This window comes from Protobothrops mucrosquamatus, unplaced genomic scaffold, assembly GCF_001527695.2.
Source record: "Protobothrops mucrosquamatus isolate PMUCROS unplaced genomic scaffold, P.Mucros_1.0 scaffold4925, whole genome shotgun sequence".
NCBI lineage: Eukaryota > Metazoa > Chordata > Lepidosauria > Squamata > Viperidae > Protobothrops > Protobothrops mucrosquamatus.
In genome coordinates, this window is record NW_015390809.1 from 2112 (window position 1) to 20037 (window position 17926).

The 17926-nt window shown below is 44.9% G+C and overlaps 1 protein-coding gene across 1 annotated transcript in view; it reads left to right on the forward strand.

Annotated features, from left to right (window-relative positions):
* Window positions 1–438: 438 nt before the first annotated feature.
* Window positions 439–17926, forward strand: part of TM7SF3 (transmembrane 7 superfamily member 3) — a 35618-nt gene continuing 18130 nt past the window's right edge. The window contains exons 1-8 of the mRNA XM_029286779.1: window positions 439–514; window positions 8883–9043; window positions 10496–10649; window positions 11455–11575; window positions 13858–14029; window positions 14934–15111; window positions 15883–15969; window positions 17069–17149. Of these exons, the coding sequence (XP_029142612.1) occupies window positions 439–514; window positions 8883–9043; window positions 10496–10649; window positions 11455–11575; window positions 13858–14029; window positions 14934–15111; window positions 15883–15969; window positions 17069–17149 (1030 nt within the window). The remainder of the gene's footprint in view (window positions 515–8882; window positions 9044–10495; window positions 10650–11454; window positions 11576–13857; window positions 14030–14933; window positions 15112–15882; window positions 15970–17068; window positions 17150–17926) is intronic.

Below are 17926 nucleotides of genomic sequence, written 5' to 3' on the forward strand. Positions count from 1 at the left end.
TTCTTCTCCAGTTTGACTTCTCCTTCTCCTGTTTAATCTCCTCCTTCTCCTCACCGCGCAGGCGGCGCTCCCAGAGATCTACCCCACCGGGGCTCCACGGAGGGAGACCCTCCGTCCTCCCACGGCAAGCCGCAATTCCCCAACGAAGTCCCTCCCGGGGCGCTGCAGAAACCAGCCCGGCAGAGCGCCGGGCTCGCGGAGAGGAGGGACCAGCTGCGCCCCGTCCGTCCCCCGTGCGCAAAGCGCTCGCCCGCCCTGCGCAAAGCCCGGAAAAGCGGCGGCGGCGCGCGCGTGGGCGTCCCCGGGCGCGCTTGGCCAGGGCTGCGCGGCTTCTGGCTGGGCGAGCGGAGCAGCCGCGGGCTCTCCAGGCGCGGGGAGGGCTGCGGGTGGCCCTCCCTGCCTCGTTCCCTCCGGAGAACCGGCTGAGCTTTGGGCATCATGCTGCTTCTGCCCGGCTGGGTGCTTCTCTGGGCGCTGCTGGGCGCGGGAGAAGGGGCGCAGCAGCCCCCCGCAGGTGAGGACGGCCGGCCGGGCACGGCGCCCCCACCCCGGGAATAAAGACATGGAGGGGGGGGAGAGAGAGAGAAAGCCGGGGATGGCCCTGCGCAAAGGCGCAGCGCTGCTCTCCAATCGCCTCGCCTGTTGCGCGCAGGGGCGCCTTGGCTCCCCCCCACCAAAGCCTTTGGGGGTCTTGGAGAACGATCTGGGGAGGGGGGGGGAAGGATTTGTCTTTGAAAGACCAGCTCGGTTTCTGATTCAACTTCCCTCGAATTTGCGGGGGGGGGAATAAAGAGGGATCCAATCAGGGAGATCCCTGGGGAACCCCAGGAACGCTGGGAGGGGTGGGGGGAGGAAGAGAGGGTGTGCCCAGGCCAAAAAAAAAAAGAGGTCAGTCATTGCAACAAGGAGGTATGTATCGTTGCTGCGGTGCCCCAAAAAATCTTGTTTTGTAGATTATGCAACAGGTCTGGAAGGAATGCAAAGAGCCGGCTGGGGGGAAAAACTGATGTCAGTGCTTGGATAATAAGTAACGTTTGTGTGTCTGTGCTTGTGTGTGTGTATATATATAGATATTTGTCTATCAAACAAAGAGAATGTCTGAAGCTCAGGGTTGAAATGAGAGGTCCTTGGTGCTCTCTGAACTTGGCTGTTTTCTTGCAGGCTGTTTCGTGATCCAGCTAGGTAACCTCATCAGTGCTAGAAGGGAGGGGAGATAAATAGGATCCCCACTTGCTCAGAGATTTGAACTGTGGGGTCCTTGGTGCTCTCTGAGCTTGGTTGTTTTCCTGCAGACGTTTCATGACCCAACTAGGTAACATCATCAGTGCTAGAAGGGAGAAGGACTTGCGGAGAGGAGGTAAAAAGTAGGACTCTGGGGCCCTTGGTGCTCTCTGAGCTTCGTTGTTTTCCTGCAGACATTTCATGACCCACCTAGGTAACCTCATCAGTGCTAGAAGGGAGGGAAGGGGAGATATTTGTCCAAAATGGTATAGGGTTTCCTGCCTGAGCAGGAGGTTGGACTAGATGACCTCCGAGGTCCCTTCCAACTTTATTATTATTATTATTATTATTATTATTATTATTATTATTATTATTATTATTATTATTATTATTATTATTATCCCCACTTGCTCAGAGACTGGATAAATAGGATCTCCACTTGCTCAGAGACTGAAATGTGGGATCCTTGGTGCTCTCTGAGCTTGGCTGTTTTCCTGCAGACGTTTCATGACCCAACTAGGTAACCTCATCAGTGCTAGTTTGGGTAATGAACCATCTGCAAGAAAACAACCAAGCTCAGAGAGCACAAAGGACCCTTGTAGTTCCCCCCCCCCGCGCTTTTCACCTTGATGCCTTCAATTTTAGGAGACAAATGTTGAACTAGAGACCTCAAAAAGCTTTTGGGTTGATTTGGGGCTTAGTCATGCTTTGAATCTATCTGCCTGGGCTTAAAGAGGATCTGTTCTGCGGATAACATGAGTTAAGTGTGGATCTAACTCAATTAATTAAGTGTTGCGGGTTGTCAACAGAGGCCCGGCTAGCCAATGTTGCAGGCTGAAATACGCCTGGCTAGTTTGTGGTTCGGAAGGTGTTGCAAAAGGAGGCAGAGTGTAGAAGCGAAGACACGCTCTGAATAAACTTAAAACATTGCATCACTGCTGATATAGGAGTGTGTGTGTGTGTGGGGGGGGGAATAAAACACCTTCTGCTGCTACAAGACGGAGCAGAAAAACTTGTGCTGGATGTTGGCTGAGTCATTGTTAAAATGACAAAGCCCTGAAGGCTGGAAAAAATGCTGGACCAAGATGCAGGCATGAGTGGGGTCCGCCTTCCCAAATGAGCTTGCTTCCAGAGGAAATGAAGCAGTCATGGGAATTGTAGGCCGTGAAAGAATTGATCATGTGTCCTTGTGTTTTAGTCATGGGTTTTGGTAACAGTGAAGCTTGTTCTTTGTCAGCAAATGAACAACTGCATTCTTTTTGCTGAGGGCGTTGAGGGCTAAGCATGAGATGTTTCTTAGGCCCTCAATTTAATTATCTGTTCCAATTAGTTCTGCCAATCTTCCTGGTTTTTTTTGCCGAAGTGCACAAAGTTCACTATTTGGGACATTACGTGCTGTGAAAATCCAGAGGAACAGACAAAGTACAAGAAGAGCCGTTCTAAGGAATGTAGGAATATTCTTCATTGGCCAAGTGTGATTGGACCCACAAGAAATTTATCTCCGGGACAGAAGCTCTTTATGGAGTATGTCTATGGAGATTCTGAGTTATCCAGATCATAATTGTCAAGGTGTTTTTTCACGAGGCAACTGGACTTTCTTGTTTTTCCTTGAAGACGTTTCACTTCTTATCCAAGAAGCTTCTTCAGCTCTGACGGGATGGTGGGGAATGGAAGGATTTATATTCCTTGCAGACAGCTAGTCATTTGCATTCTTTTTAGAGAGTCGTTGAGGCCACTTGGAGGTTTTCTGTGTCCTCAGGGTCACCTGAGTAGTGCAAATGGGTGTGGAGGAAAACATCCTGCAGCCAAGAAGGCTCCACACCCATTTGCACTCCTCAAATGACCCTGAAGACACAGGTAAACCTCCAAGTGGCCTCAACGGCTCTCTAAAACAGACATGTCAAACACAAGGCCCTGGGGCCGGAAGCGGCCCGCGAAGTGGTTTCATGTGGCCTGCGAAGCCATTTGGAAACAGTGAGGGAATGGCCCCTGCTGCCTTGGCCCTGGCCCAGGCCGGCCAGGAGCCAATGTATAATGTTGTGGTGGCCATCTATGCTGAAACGCATTCAGTCTTAGCTCCACAAGGCCATCTAGAAACACTGAGGAACCAGCCCCTGTTGTGTCGCCCCCGCCCCCTGGGTGCATGTTGGGGAGGTGTCATCCTTTGTGAGGATTGAAGAAATGGACCATGCCTTGGCGCTTGCCCCGGTCCCACCCCCTTCTGCCAGAGACCCTCAGATCTGTCCCACTCCTGCCCAGGCCCCCACAGGCACCCTTGACGTGAACGATGTAGAGCTGGCCATGCCCACCCAGTAGGCCACACCCACTCCATCCACGCCCACCCAGTAGGCTGCACCCACCCTGGCCCAGTAGGCTGCACCCACCGGCCCCCCAAGGGCAACCGCAATGCTGATGCGGCCCTCAGTGAAATTGAGTTTGACACCCCTGCACTAAAAGAAGGCAGATGACCAATTGTCTGCAAAGAATATAAATCCTTCCATTCCCCACCATCCAGTCAGAGCTGAAGAAGCTTCTTGGATGAGAAGTGAAATGTCTTCAAAGAAAAACAAAGTCCAGTTGCCTCCAGAAAAAGTACTTTTGGGACAAGCTCTCAGTATCAGCCAAAGTCCATTTAAAGTAATCAAAATTGACATTATGAAAAAAAACCAACCATCCACACTTGGACAGTATCTTTATTAGGGCCGAGCAAAGTATCTTTAAAGACATTAAGCCCAAAGTGAATCAATCACATTTCGACTTAGCCAACTGTGTGAATCGAAGTATTGGCTACAGGGGGTCCTTGGCTTATGACCACAATTGAGCCCAAATTTTCTGTTGCTAAGCGAGACGGCTGTTAAGTAAGTTTTGCCCCATTTTACAACCTTTCTTGCTTCAGTTGTTTAAGGGAATTGCCATACTTTTTAAGTTAGGAACACAGTTGTTAAGTGACGTTTTGCCCCATTTTACGACCTTTCTTGCCACAGCTGTTAAGTGAATCACGCCGTTGTGAAGTTAGTAACAGGGTTGTTAGGTGAATCTGGCTTCCCCATGGACTTTGCTAGTCGGAAGGTTGCAAAAGGGGATCACACGAACTTGGGACACTGCAACCGTCATAAGTAGGAGTCAGTTGCCAAGCATCTGAATTTTGATCACGTGACCCCGGGACGCTGCGACCGTCATAACTATGTGTCAGTTGCCAAGCGTTTGAATTTTGATCACGTGACCCCGGGACGTTGCGACCGTCATAAATACGTGTCAGTTGCCAAGCATCTGAATTTTGATCACGTGACCACGGGGATGCTGCAACGGTTGTAAGCGTGAACAATGGCCGTAAGACACTTTTTTTCAGTGCCGTTGTAACCTTGAATGGTCACTAAATGAACTGTTGTAAGTCGAGGACTGCCTATACAGTTAATGGCAGTGTTGTTTTGGCCTACTGACCTGGATTGCTTTCAGTGTATAAGCAATTTCCCTTCTGTACGTACCCTGTTATTACACAACTGCCGTAGTGCATAGCGTACTTAATGCCAGACTGCTCTCCGAGCCAAAGATGCAATACAGGTAGAATACAGGTAATCCTCGACTTACAACAGTTCATTTAATGACCGAAGTTGCAACAGCACTGAGAAAAGTGACTTACGACTGTTTTTTACACTGACGACCCTTGCAGCATCCCCATAGTTACATGATCAAAATTCAGACGCTTGGCAACCAGTTCATACTTATGACGGTTGCGGTGTCCCGGGGTCACGTGATCCCCTTTTGTGACCTTCCGACCAGCAAAGTCAATGGGAGAAGCCATTCACTTAACAACCGGGTTGCTAACTTAACAATTGCAATGTTTCACTTAACAGCAGTGGCTAGAAAAGTTGTAAAAGGGGGCAAAAACTCACTTAGCAAATGTTTCGTTTAGCAGCGTAAATGTTGGGCTCAGTTGTGGTCGTAAATCGAGGACTGCCTGTATTTAGCCTAAGGCACAAACCTAAACTTGACCGTGTGGGTGAGTTTGTCTTCTCCTCGTGACCACGAGTAGCATGGAGGCTATTTCCTTCTGCTTTGGTTTCTCACATTCTCCAGTCCAGGGGTAGGCAAGCTTGGCTCTTTTATGACTCGTGGACTTCAACTCCCAGAATTCCCGAGCCAGCCATGCTGAGGGGAAAGAGAGAGGTTTCCATGCTGAGCCATGCTGGCTCAGGAATTCTGGGAGTTGAAGTCCACGAGTCATAAAAGAGCCAAGCTTGCCTACCCCTGCTCCAGTCTGATTAACACAGGCTATGGTTTGCACTAGGATGCTTTCAGACACTGTTTATCATCAGTGTAATTAAATTTAGCTGGGCAGTTAATCAGAGACAGAAGAAACATTCTCATTTTTTTTCTCCAAATTGGACAGCAGGAGGATGGGCGAGTTAGTTCAGAAACTCAAGGATCACCGTGGCTCACTCCGAGTTTGTGTACTTTGTAGGTCTTGTGTACACAGGACCTGAATCAGTGGTCCACCCAATTTGACCTGTTGCACCATCAAATTGCATGTCTGTGCTTGCACCATCCAAGAAAACAAAAAATGATTATTAAGGTAATTTTTTTTCTTAAAGTCCTAATTGCAAGAATGCTGCGATCTCTGTTACTGTACTGAATAAATTGTGGATGTGGATATCCATCAGAAGCTTCTCTCTCTATTAAAAGTCTGGTACAGAACGCTTAGTAACTAAGCCTTAGTTTCTTAACTAGTTGACTAGGGACTGGGTGTTGTTATGTTACACAACTTGAAAGGAGAGTTGGAAGGTTAAAAGAGCTTGTGTCTCTGGATTTGAATATCTAGTGCAGGGGTAGGCAACCTTGGCTCTTTTATGACTCATGGACTTCAACTCCCAGAATTCCTGAGTCAGCTATGCTGAGGGGAAAGGGAGAGGTTTCCAAGCTGAGCCATGCTGGCTCAGGAATTCTGGGAGTTGAAGTCCACAAGTCATAAAAGAGCCAAGGTTGCCTACCCAATCTAGTGGAAGGACAGTGCATAGACGCTGGAGTCCTTGAGATCCTGAAATACAGGCAGTCCTTGACATACGACCACAATTGAGTCCAAAATCCCTGTTGCTAAGTGAAACATTTGTTAAGTGAATTTTGCCCCATTTCCCGGACTTTCTTGACACTGTTGTTAAGTGAATCACTACAGTTAGTAGTACAGTTACAGTACACTAAGTTACACTTAGTAACCCGGTTGTTAAATCAATCTGGCTTCCCCATTGATTTGGCTGGTCAGAAGGTCGCAAAAGGGATCGCGTGACTCCGGGATGCTGCAACCGTCATAAATATGAGTCAGTTGCCAAGCGTCTCAAATTTGATCATGTGACCATAGGGATGTTGCAACGGTCGTAAGTGTGAAAAACGGTCCTAAGTCACTTTTATCGGTGCCGTTGTAACTTTGAACGGCCACTAAATGAATTGTTGTAAGCCGAGGATTGTCTGTAGATTTTTGAGGCACTTATATGAAAAGGCTAACATGTCTAGTGCTGGTAGCCTGGTTTTGGAGGATGTGTTAAAGGTTATAAATGAAGAACAACAGAGGTAAAGGTTTGTTATGATGACGGAATTTTTGTCCACCTTATAATACAGCTTGGGAATTTGTGCTGTATGTGTGTAAATACCCTAGCGATATCTTGTTGATACTCAGAATGAGGATTCAAAAGATAAAGGCAAGCAAACTTGTTGTATGGGTAGTCCTTAACTAACAACCATTTCCTTAGCGATTATTCAGAGTTACAACGGCACTGAAAAAAGTGACTTACGAAGCGGTGTTTCACACTTATGACCGTTGCAGGAAGTATAATGCTGTGGTGGCTAAAATAGATGCTCAATTCTGGATTACAAACATGATCAGTCCTGGGGGAAATGAAATTCTCTTTGTCGTGCAACTAAAGCAGGGGTAGGCAACCTTGGCTCTTTTATGACTCGTGGACTTCAACTCCCAGAATTCCTGAGCCAGCATGGCTCAGCTTGGAAACTCTCCTTTTCCTCTCAGCATGGCTGACTCAGGAATTCTGGGAGTTGAAGTCCACGAGTCATAAAAGAGCCAAGGTTGCCCACCCCTGATCTAAAGGAAAGAGATACACACCACTGTCCAATTCCTCTTCATCAATCTTCTGATACAACCACTAGTGACACAACTGGCCATCATGCAGAAGGGTGGCAACTACGAAGATCTCTTAATTAGGATTTGCCCTTATTTGTTTGTGGAAATGTTCTAGCTAAATCCAGCTAACCTTGAGATCATTCTTTTTCCACCCTTGTCAAAAGTGTTATCCAAGCAGCTTTCTTCTCCCGTCTTAGTCAAAGGTACAATCCTAGAGACAACGAATACAAGCTGTAGAGAAAACCCCACTTTGTCTCTGTCCATGATGAGGCTGAGCCTCTTTGATTTGGATAAACAGATTCTTCCTCACCCGAATTCAGTGTTTTAAGCTAAGTCAGTTGCCTGGAGAAAAGACGAACTTGGGATTTTGATAATCCAAACGAACCTGCTAGATTTCTGGGCTTCAGATGGCTTTCCACCTAAGGAAAAAATCACTTTTAATATCATAAATTCATAATTCGCTTCCAGAGCCAAGCAAGCTTTACTTTTCTTAGCTGCAGGCCAGAGGCTTAAGTGTTGAGCTAGAATTAGAGAGGCTAGTGTTTTACTTTTTAATTTATTCACTATTAAATTTGTTTGCCGTCACCTAGCTTCGACTTGGTCTCCCACCCTCCATAAATTGTTCACTTACTTCAGTCAAGGTCAGAAAAGATTGTGGTTGTATGGAGTCTAGGCCAGGGCTTTTCAACCAGTGGTACGGGTACCACCTGTGGTACATTGGCACCTGGCAGGTGGTACACGACCATTCTAGAAAAGTGGAGCAGGGGAGGGGAATGAGCTGAACCGGTGGCAGCACCGCACAAGCCTGAGCAAGAGATGGCTGGAGCTGCAGGGCTGTAAGGGCTCAGCGGAAGCGCCAGGATCAGCACCAGGTTCCAGCTGGAGCTCGGCGCTGATCCTGGTGCTTCTGCTGTGCCCTGAAGAAGCACCAATCAGCTGGAAAGCAGCACTGATCCTGGCACTTCTGCTGAGCCCAGAAGAAGCGCCAGGATCAGCTGGAATGTTGCAGCATCTCCAGGGTCTTGTGATTTACATTCAGATGCTTGGCAACTGATTCATATTTATGACGGTCACAGTGTCCCAGGGTCATGTGAAGTGACCAAAACCTGCTGCAACCACCCAGCAGACGGGGGGGAATAAAAACCAAACACCCCCTCACCCTACCCCCACTGCCAATCCTCAACAGAAATGCTCAGAACAATGAAAACCTCGGACAGGAGGAAGAGTGCCGCCGGGCGGGCAGGCAGGTGTCTTGCTCGGCTGTGGCTTGGGGGGCACTTTTTTCAGTGCCATTGTAACTTCGAACAGTCACTAAGCGAACTGTCGTAAGTCGAGGACTACCTGTACTTTATCACTTTTTTCCTTTTTTTTTTTTTGGTCATCAAGTTTTTGACCCCTTGCTAGGCGACTGGTGGTACTCGGATGTTGCCGTATCCTAAAAGTGGTACAATGGGTGAAAAGGTTGAAAAGCCCTGGACTAGAAGACTTGGGCTGAATTTAAGTTGCAATCAGGAGCCTGTTTTCCCTTTTACAGCAGGCCTTCTCCTCGAGTTGTCCTTGGGGAAGTTCAGGAATTTCTTGTTGAATGAAAGTGTCCCAGCTGAAGCTGTCCTGAAGAACATCGCCGGCAACGTGACCGTCATCCTCTTTCAGATGCACGCCCACCACCAAAATGTGACCATTTCCTTCGACAAGGTATTGCAAGTCCCATTTTCCAACAGTCATGCAGAACAGAGGTTCCCCAACCTTTTGGGCACCAGGGACCGGTTCCGTGGAGAGAGGTTTTTCCACGGACCGGAGAGTGCGTGGTTTTGTGTGTTGCCTGCATCCCACGGACGGGACTTTGCTTGTTTGTGCGGACCGGTTGCTGGCATGCTGTGGCCCAATACCTGGGTTGCTGTGCCCAATACCGGCATGCTGTGGCCCACAGACCTGGGGTTGGGGACCCCTGATGTAGACACAGAAATGTTCGTATACTCAGCAAAAAGTACTGTGATGGTTTGTTTTTTTTAATTTTGGTTTCCAGTGATGCAAGTTCTTCACATCAATAGCTGGTTCTTAGTCTGAGTGCCTTGCGTGAGAGCACTGTTTTTCTCTGCTCTGGGTATCATACTAATATCTGGTCTGCTTGTATTTGGAATGGCCCATTAGAATGGTTGTCAAAATTAGTAAGATTCTATGCAGGGGGTCCCTAGTGGGGTGTGCTGGATTGTGTGTTGATTTCTCCCTGAAGCTAAAAGAATGAAAAGAGTGAATCCAATAGAAGAGAAGATTTGTAGTGCAGGGTTCAATTGTGGGGTCCTTGGTGCTCTCTGAACTTGCAGACGTTTCATTACCAAACTAGGCAATATCATCAGTGCTATAAGGGAGGGAGTTTGGGAGGAGGAGAAGGAAGAAGGAAGAGGAGGAGGAGGAGGAGAAGGAGAAGAAGGAGAGGAGGAGGAGGAGGAGGAGGAGGAGGAGGAGGAAGAAGAAGAAGAAGAAGAAGAAGAAGAAGAACAACAACAACAACAAACAACAACAACAACAACAACAACAACAACAACAACGGGTCCTTGGTGCTATCTGAACTTTGTTGCTTTCTTGCAGACATTACATTACCCAACTAGGTAACATCATCAGGGCTAGAAGAGAGTGGGGTTAGCTCTCTGTTTATATACAAGTGGATTACCCTGCCAGTGTAGGTGAGAATGTGGTTTACTAAATTAAATATCATTATTAAATATTAAGGATAGTTAGTTAACACAGAATAAATCACTAAATATTATTAGCAATAATAAATTAGATCAATGCTCATAATTTAATTTCCCATGAAATAGAAATTCTGAACTATATGTTGAGAAGCTCAAATTTAGGGTGGATTATAAATTCCTATATTAAATTACAATCCAGCAATTCCAGTTGCATTGAATTCTACATCAAATTTACTTTTTGGAGGTGAAGTTATTCTGGACCCTAAAGTATATTCCTGCAAGTTGATTAGCCATTCTTTACTACTATTTTTAATTAGAATTGTTTATCAGTTTATAAGCTGCCTAGGAAGTAGGGTTACCTTGAAAAGTGGGCTATTAACAAGATAACAACCGAAGAAAATTGAATGAAAATATTCGTTTCTAGAAATGCACAATAATTTATTTCATTTCTCAGGAACTAGCAACTCCTAACAACTCAGGAACTGGAATAGACAAAGGATTAATTTCGGTGCTTCGACCTGAACAAACTGTGTGCACCTGGTATTTGCGAGCTGTGGGTTCGAATCAGGTGTTGAGCGCAGCGGTTTCTTTACCATACACTGAAAAAGGTACGTTTGGTCTTACTGAGGTTCAAACTAAATGGAATATTGCTTCATCTATCTATCTATCTATCTATCTATCTATCTATCTATCTATCTATCTATCTATCTATCTATCTATCTATCTATCTATCTATCTATCTATCTATCTATCTATCTATCTATCTATCTATCATCTACAGTATCTCTCTAGATCTGTGTGTCTAACATCTCTGTCATCCATCTATCTACCACAATTGAGCCCAGTTGTTAAGTGAATTTTGCCCCATTTTACAACCTTTCTTGCTATAGTTGTTGAGTGAATCACCCTTGTTGTTAAGTTAGTGGCACGGTTGTTAAGTGAATCCGGCTTCCCCATTGAGTTTGCTTGTCAGAAGGTTCCAAAAGGGGATCACGTACAACGCCGGGACACTGCAACCGTCATAAATATGAGTCAGTTGCCAAGCATCCGAATTTTGATCATGTGAGCACAGGGATGCTGCAACGGTCATAAGTGTGAAAGTCGGCCATAAGTCTCCTTTTTTTAACTCCGAATGGTCACTAAATGAATTGTAAGTGAAGGATTGCTTGCCTATAGCTGTCCAACTGACAGCTATATACATCTGTATACACAGCTGTATATTGTATTTCAGCCTGGGCTCAATGCAACTCGGTTGTATTATTATCTTATTTCAAAGATTATCAAAGATAATATATTATTATCAAAAGCAGTAGATAAAATGTTGTTTCACTTTCAAGATCTGGCATACTCCTTCCTTATTCCTGTTGCTTGATTCTCCCCTCCTTTTTTTTTTTTTTTTTAAATTCTGCCTAGATCCAATACCTGGTGGATGCAACTTGGAATTTGATTTGGAAACAGACCCCAACCTTTATCTAGAATATAACGTGGCTGAGACACACATTAAATTTGCTCCAGCAAATCTGGGGTACGCAAGGTAGGTACACTTGGCTGTTCTTATGTGAAGTAAAGAAAGAGTTCAGAGCAAGATTGTGGGTGATGGTTGAGGTCCATCTTAAGACATGGTACCGTGTTTCTCCGAAAGTAAGGCCTACACCAGGAGTAGGCAACCTTGGCTCTTTTATGACTCGTGGACTTAAACTCCCAGAATTCCTCAGCCAGCTATGCTGGCTGAGGAATTCTGGGAGTTGAAGTCCACGAGTCATAAAAGAGCTGAGATTACCTACCCCTGGCCTACATCAACAATAAGCAGACCTGCATTTCTCAGTCCCAGGGCTTTCCAGAAGGCCTCTGCAGCCGAGCACCAAGCTATGGATTGAATCCATAGCTCGGTACTCGGCTGCTTAGGCCTCCTGGAAAGGCCTGACTGCAAAATGCAGGCCCGAATGCAGCTGCAGAACTTTGGCCCCAGAAGAAGTGGACCGGCTGGGTGGGGCTGTCGGTGCCGGAGGTGAGGTAAGGCCTACCCAGAAACTAAGACCTGGCCTCTTTTGGAGGCAAAAAAAATAAATAAAATTAAGACCCGGTCTTATTTTCGGGGAAACACGGGAAAGAGACTGTAGAAACACTAGCCTATGTCCTTCTGGATTGTCTCTTCTGTAAGGATTTCTGGTGCTACGACTCAATCAAATACAGGTAGTCCTCGGCTTACGACCACAGTTGACCCCCCCCCAAATTTATGTTGCTAAGTGAGAAATCTGTTAAGCGAGTTTTGCGACTTTGTTAAGTGAATCACTGAGGTTGTTAAATCAGTAACACAGTCGTTAAGCGAATCTGGCTTCCCCGTTGACTTGGCTTGTGGAAAGGTCGCAAAAGGGGGAATCGCCTGACTCCGGGACACTGTGCAACCGTCATTAAATGTGAGTCAGCTGCCAACCGTCCGAATGTAAATCCTGTGACCATGGGAATACCGCAACGGTCATAAGTGTGAGAACTGGTCCCCATTTTTTCCCCAGTGCTGTTGTAATTTCGAACGGTCACAGAGTGAACTGTTGTAAGTCAAGAACTAGCTTATTTGCAGATGTTCTAGAAATTTCTCCATTTGCAGTTGAAGAAACCCAAATCTTGTGGATAAGTAACCCAATTCTACCAGGTGTGGTTTTGGCGTAAGGAGGAACAGGAAGTGTGCTGATCATTTTATAGGTGGTCCTTGACTTGTAAACAATTGTGTAGCAACTGTAGAAAGACACAGTGGCCCTGGAAAACGTTGACTTACAACTGGTCTTCACACTTAACGACCGTCACAGCATCTCCATGGTCATGTGATCAGAGTTTGAGTGTTTAGGACAGGTTCACGTGGTCTCTATTTGTGACTTTCTGACCAGCAAAATCCACAAGAGAAGTCAGATGCGGTTAACAATCATGGGGGTTCACTTAACAACCATGAGAAGAAATGTGACGCACTTAGCAACTGCCTTGGTTAGCAACGGAAGCTCTGGTCCCCGTTGTGATCATAAGCTGAGGACTTACTGTAGTATTATATTCTTGCATTTTGTGATGATTTTAGTTCTTCTTTTCATTATACTAGAGACATAATTCATTTCCTACAACTGTTCTTCCTATGTTTTAGCTTCCAGTCTCCTAATCATCAGCAAGAATAGTTGCTCTTCTCAGCATCCTTCTTCAAATATTAAAAGATTTGTCACCATTAAACCAGAAAGAGTCTCATTTCCCAGTTAATTTCACTATGCTTGCAGCATCAACATGCAACTTAATTACAAAAGGCGTAGCAACAACTTACAGGTCAATTATCCAAGGTGTAAACCTGTGGGTTTTCCAAGTGGGGCTGAATTACACTTCTCAGCAATTTTGGGGACTTAGGTCTGCTACTTGAAGTTGCTGCATTTGTATTACAACATGGTTAAAATTGTCCCTCAAATTGAGGTAGCACATGATATATCCATGTAATGTTTTGCAATGGTTCGGAAGTGGTTTGCCATTGTCTTTTTCTGGGATATTTTTTTTTACTATCTCATCCATGCCAGTGGTATTTTCTCATAATCTCTGGTCCAAGTTCTAACCAGGTTTCTCATAATCTCTGGTCTAAGTTCTAACCAGGTTTCACTCTGATGAGTATTTTGAGGTCAAGGATTCATTCATTTTGAAATGCTCTTGAGATCCATAAGTTTCTTTCTCTGTTTGAAATTACTCTTTTACCTGATTGGGTAGGGAGGAACAAAAGATCTTAAAGATTCTGGAGGCATGGCGCAAAGGTGTGGTTCCCATTTAAACCTACTCTAATTTCCTTCTATTATCCAGAGGCTCAAACCCACCATCATGTGATTCGGGAACAAGTCTGGATTCCAGGTGGAGACTCTATTATGATGTCTATCAGTATTTTCTCCCTGAGAACGATTTATCTGAAGCCACCTTTGTGAGTCACATGAAAAGAATGTCTGAAGCTCAAAGTATCCGGGCTCATGGATCTAAAGTAAGTCAACGCTGTTTTTCACTGCAGATGGAGTGATGTTTTGGGTACTCTGGCATATGACTAACTTAAATGCAGAACAGCCCTCTTGGAAACTTGAATGGTTTCTTCCAGTGGGAATCTTTAGGTCTGTGTGTCATGATAGATAGATAGGTAGGTAGGTAAATGGGTAGATAAGCGGGTAGATAGGCGGGTAGATAGGCAGATAGATAGATAGATAGATAGATAGATAGATAGATAGATAGATAGATAGATAGATAGATAGATAGATAGATAGATAGATAGATAGATAGATAGATAGATTAGATAGATAGATAGATAGATAGATAGATAGATAGATAGATAGATAGATAGATAGATAGATAGATAGATAGAGGTAGGTAGGTAGGTAGGTAGGTAGGTGGGTAGGTGGGTAGGTAGGTAGGTGAGTGGATGGATGGATGGATGGGTGGGTAGATGGATGGATAGGTGGGTAGATAGGTAGGTAGGTAGATTGGTAGATAGGTGGATAGATGGATGGATGGATAGGTGGGTACGTAGGTAGGTAGGTAGGTAGATAGATGGATAGATAGATGGGTGGATAGATGTAGATAGAGAGATATAGATAGCTAGATAACTAGATAGAGATAGGTATGTATGTAGGTAGGTAGATACAAAGGTAGGTAGGTAGGTAGGTAGATGGATGGATAGATAGGTGAGTAGATGGATGGATGGATAGGTGGGTAGATGGATGGCTTGATGGATAGGTGGGTGGATAGGTGGGTAGATAGGTAGGTAGATAGATAGGTGGATAGATAGATAGGTGGATAGATGGGTGGATAGATATAGATTGATAGAGAGATAGAGAGATGGGATCTGTGACCCAATTTTTTTCTTTACGTACCATCTATTTTTTATGTCCTCACAGATGATGACGTTAACCAGTCAAGGTAAAACTGAGCTGTACTTCTCTTCGCTTCCTGGACAAGGCGTGATCTACAATGTCATTGTGAGAGATCCTAAGTGGAACACTTCAGCTGCATATGTGCCTGTTCACACATATGCCTGTAGCTTCTCTGCCTTGGTGAATAACTGCTACACCTTTAGTAAGTCAACGGAGCATCCATGGTTGTGTAGAGGCATCAACAGGTGGCCAAAAATGCCAAATGGTCACTAACAAATGATTGAAGACTGCCTGTATCCTCCATAATTTAACATCCATCTTTATATTTTGAGAATAGAGCTGAGAAGAAAAGAATTATCAGAGGAATAAACCAGAGGAATTATCAAGAGAACGTTAAAAGTTGTGTTGGATGAGTTTTATTAAACTTTCTTAGAATATCAGGAAGACATCCTTGAAGTTAATAACAGCCAGTAATTGTGGAGGAGGATAGAGCTAAATTTAGGTAGATTTCTTAGGCAGTATTGCACATTGGTTACGGTGAAAATAGTCAAGATGGCGGCCACAACAGTGTAATAGAAGTTCTGTATATATATAAAAAAAATAGCCAGAGCTTAGGCCACATCATCGCAATCACCATTCCAATGTTTTGACCATATTGGATTTAACAACATGGGGTCATTTGTTTCTCCAAGTGGTCTGATAACTCTAGAAAAAATAAAAGGGTGGCAATTTTAGGACCTGTGAACTTACTTCAACTCCCAGAATTCCTCAGACAGCCATCCTGGCTGGGGAATTTTGGGAGTTGAAGTCCACAAGTCTTAAAATAGCCAAGGTTGGACACCCCTTAATTTAATCCTTCTATAACCACCCTCTGGAGAGTCTTCCTCTAGTTAAGGAGGTGAAGCCATATTTGTTGATGAGAGAACACAATAATAAACCATAGCTTAATCCTAATTCTCTTCTCTATTTATAGGAAGGTTGTCCACTAAAATATTTTTCACCACGTTGGCTCTTCTTGGTCTCTTTATCTGTTTCTTCGGACACAGATTCTGGAAAACAGGTACTTTTAAGGAGGGGTGCTTGATTCTGGGGTAGACCTTTCCCATCAGGGTTGATCTTGCCCAGTGTCAATTCTATGGAATCGTTGGATTGGTAAGAAGTCTAGGATCTGGAGTCTAGTTTATTGTTTTGAACAAAAAAAAAATATAGCACACACTTCTCAATTTAATCCAGAAAAACATTTCATTATGTCATGGAGAGAAGAACCTTTTCCAATGGGATTAAGAATTCTTGTTGTTGTTAGTTGCGAAGTCGTGTCCGACCCATCGCGACCCCATGGGCAACGTTCCTCCAGACCTTCCTGTCCTCTGCCATCTTCTGGAGTCCATTTAAGCTCACGCCGACTGCTTCAGTGACTCCATCCAGCCACCTCATTCTCTGTCGTCCCCTTCTTCTCTTGCCCTCCATCTTTCCCAGCATTAGGCTCTTCTCCAGTGAGTCCTTCCTTCTCATTAGGTGGCCAAAGTATTTGAGTTTAAGAATTCTATGGTCCTTCAAATGTTGGAGCCCCAGTTCCATCCAGCTGGACCAAGATTGTCAGTATATCCAGTGAGATAGAAATAAAAAGATATAAGATGCCAGTTCCACGCCTTGTGCATTGTGAACTTGTGTGGGCCTTTATATTTGTAGAGTGAGACCTTCTCAAGATACCCCCTGGTTAGTGTCCATTTTTGGCACTCCTGTTTTCTAAGAGTGTCGCCTCCTGTCTTGTAGTGGACATTTGCTCAGGAACTGTGTTTTGCCACCGCTCACTGTGTGGGTTTAATCGTTTAATCCTTTCATCTCCTGTTCAGTTCTGGGCCGCTTACAACTAAGAACCAATACAATATATATCTGTAAAAAAAGATATAAAAGCATAATAAAAATATAAAAATATAAGGGCAAAGTGCGGTTATGATTTTGGGGAAAAGCTGAGCAAAGGCGAGAGATGCAACTGTTGTGATGAGGGAGCAAAAAAAGCAACAGAATTTTTGGGGTCAATTGCTGTCATAAGTTGAAGACTCTCTGTACCTTTATATCCTAACATTCTGGAGAGAGAGAAAAAAAGACTTGTTTTAATATATATTTTTTTTATTTTATTTTCCCCCCCTCCCCCTTAGGTTTATTCTTTAGCGGCTTCATCTTCACGTCTTTCTTTTTCTACATTGTCATTACGAAAACATCTGCTCTCAGCTATGATGGTGAGTTGAAATTTTATAGGAAGGCAAATCTATGTGTCCCAGGATAATGTTGCAGGATCCAATCTGGGTCGGTCACCCAGAACAAACGTTTTGTCTTCTGAGCTTTCGGATGTACTGGAATCCATTCTGAGGGAATTTTTCTCTACTGGAATATGTGCTTTGGGCTATTCTCCGTGTGGTATTTATATTGTGCCTGTTGTGTATGGCTTTTTAGGTGTTGACTGAGGTGTGGAGTAACACATCAACGACTTAATATCCAGCCATCAACACCCCAATCAACATCTAAAAAACCACACACAAGAGGCACCACATAAATACTACACACAGAACAGCCCAAAGCACGCACCCTCCTAGATCAGGGGTAGGCAACCTTGGCTCTTTTATGATTCGTGGACTTCAACTCCCAGAATTCTTGAGCCAGCATGGCTCAGCTTGGAAACCTCTCCCTTTCCCCTCAGAATGGCTGGCTCAGGAATTCTGGGAGTTGAAGTCCACGAATCATAAAAGAGCCAAGGTTGCCTACCCCTGCCCTAGAGAGAAATTCCCTCAAGATGGGCTCTAGCAGGAATCCGAAAGCTCAGGGAATTGTGAACGCTTCTTTGCAGGAGGGTGTCTTCCCTGCGGCCCTTAAGGAGGCCGTTGTGAGGCCCCTCCTCAAGAAGCCTTCCCTGAACCCAGATGAGCTAGCTAACTATCGCCCGGTCTCCAACCTTCGCTTTATGGCGAAGGTTGTCGAGAGTGTGGTTGCACAGCAATTCCCTCGACACCTGGATGAAA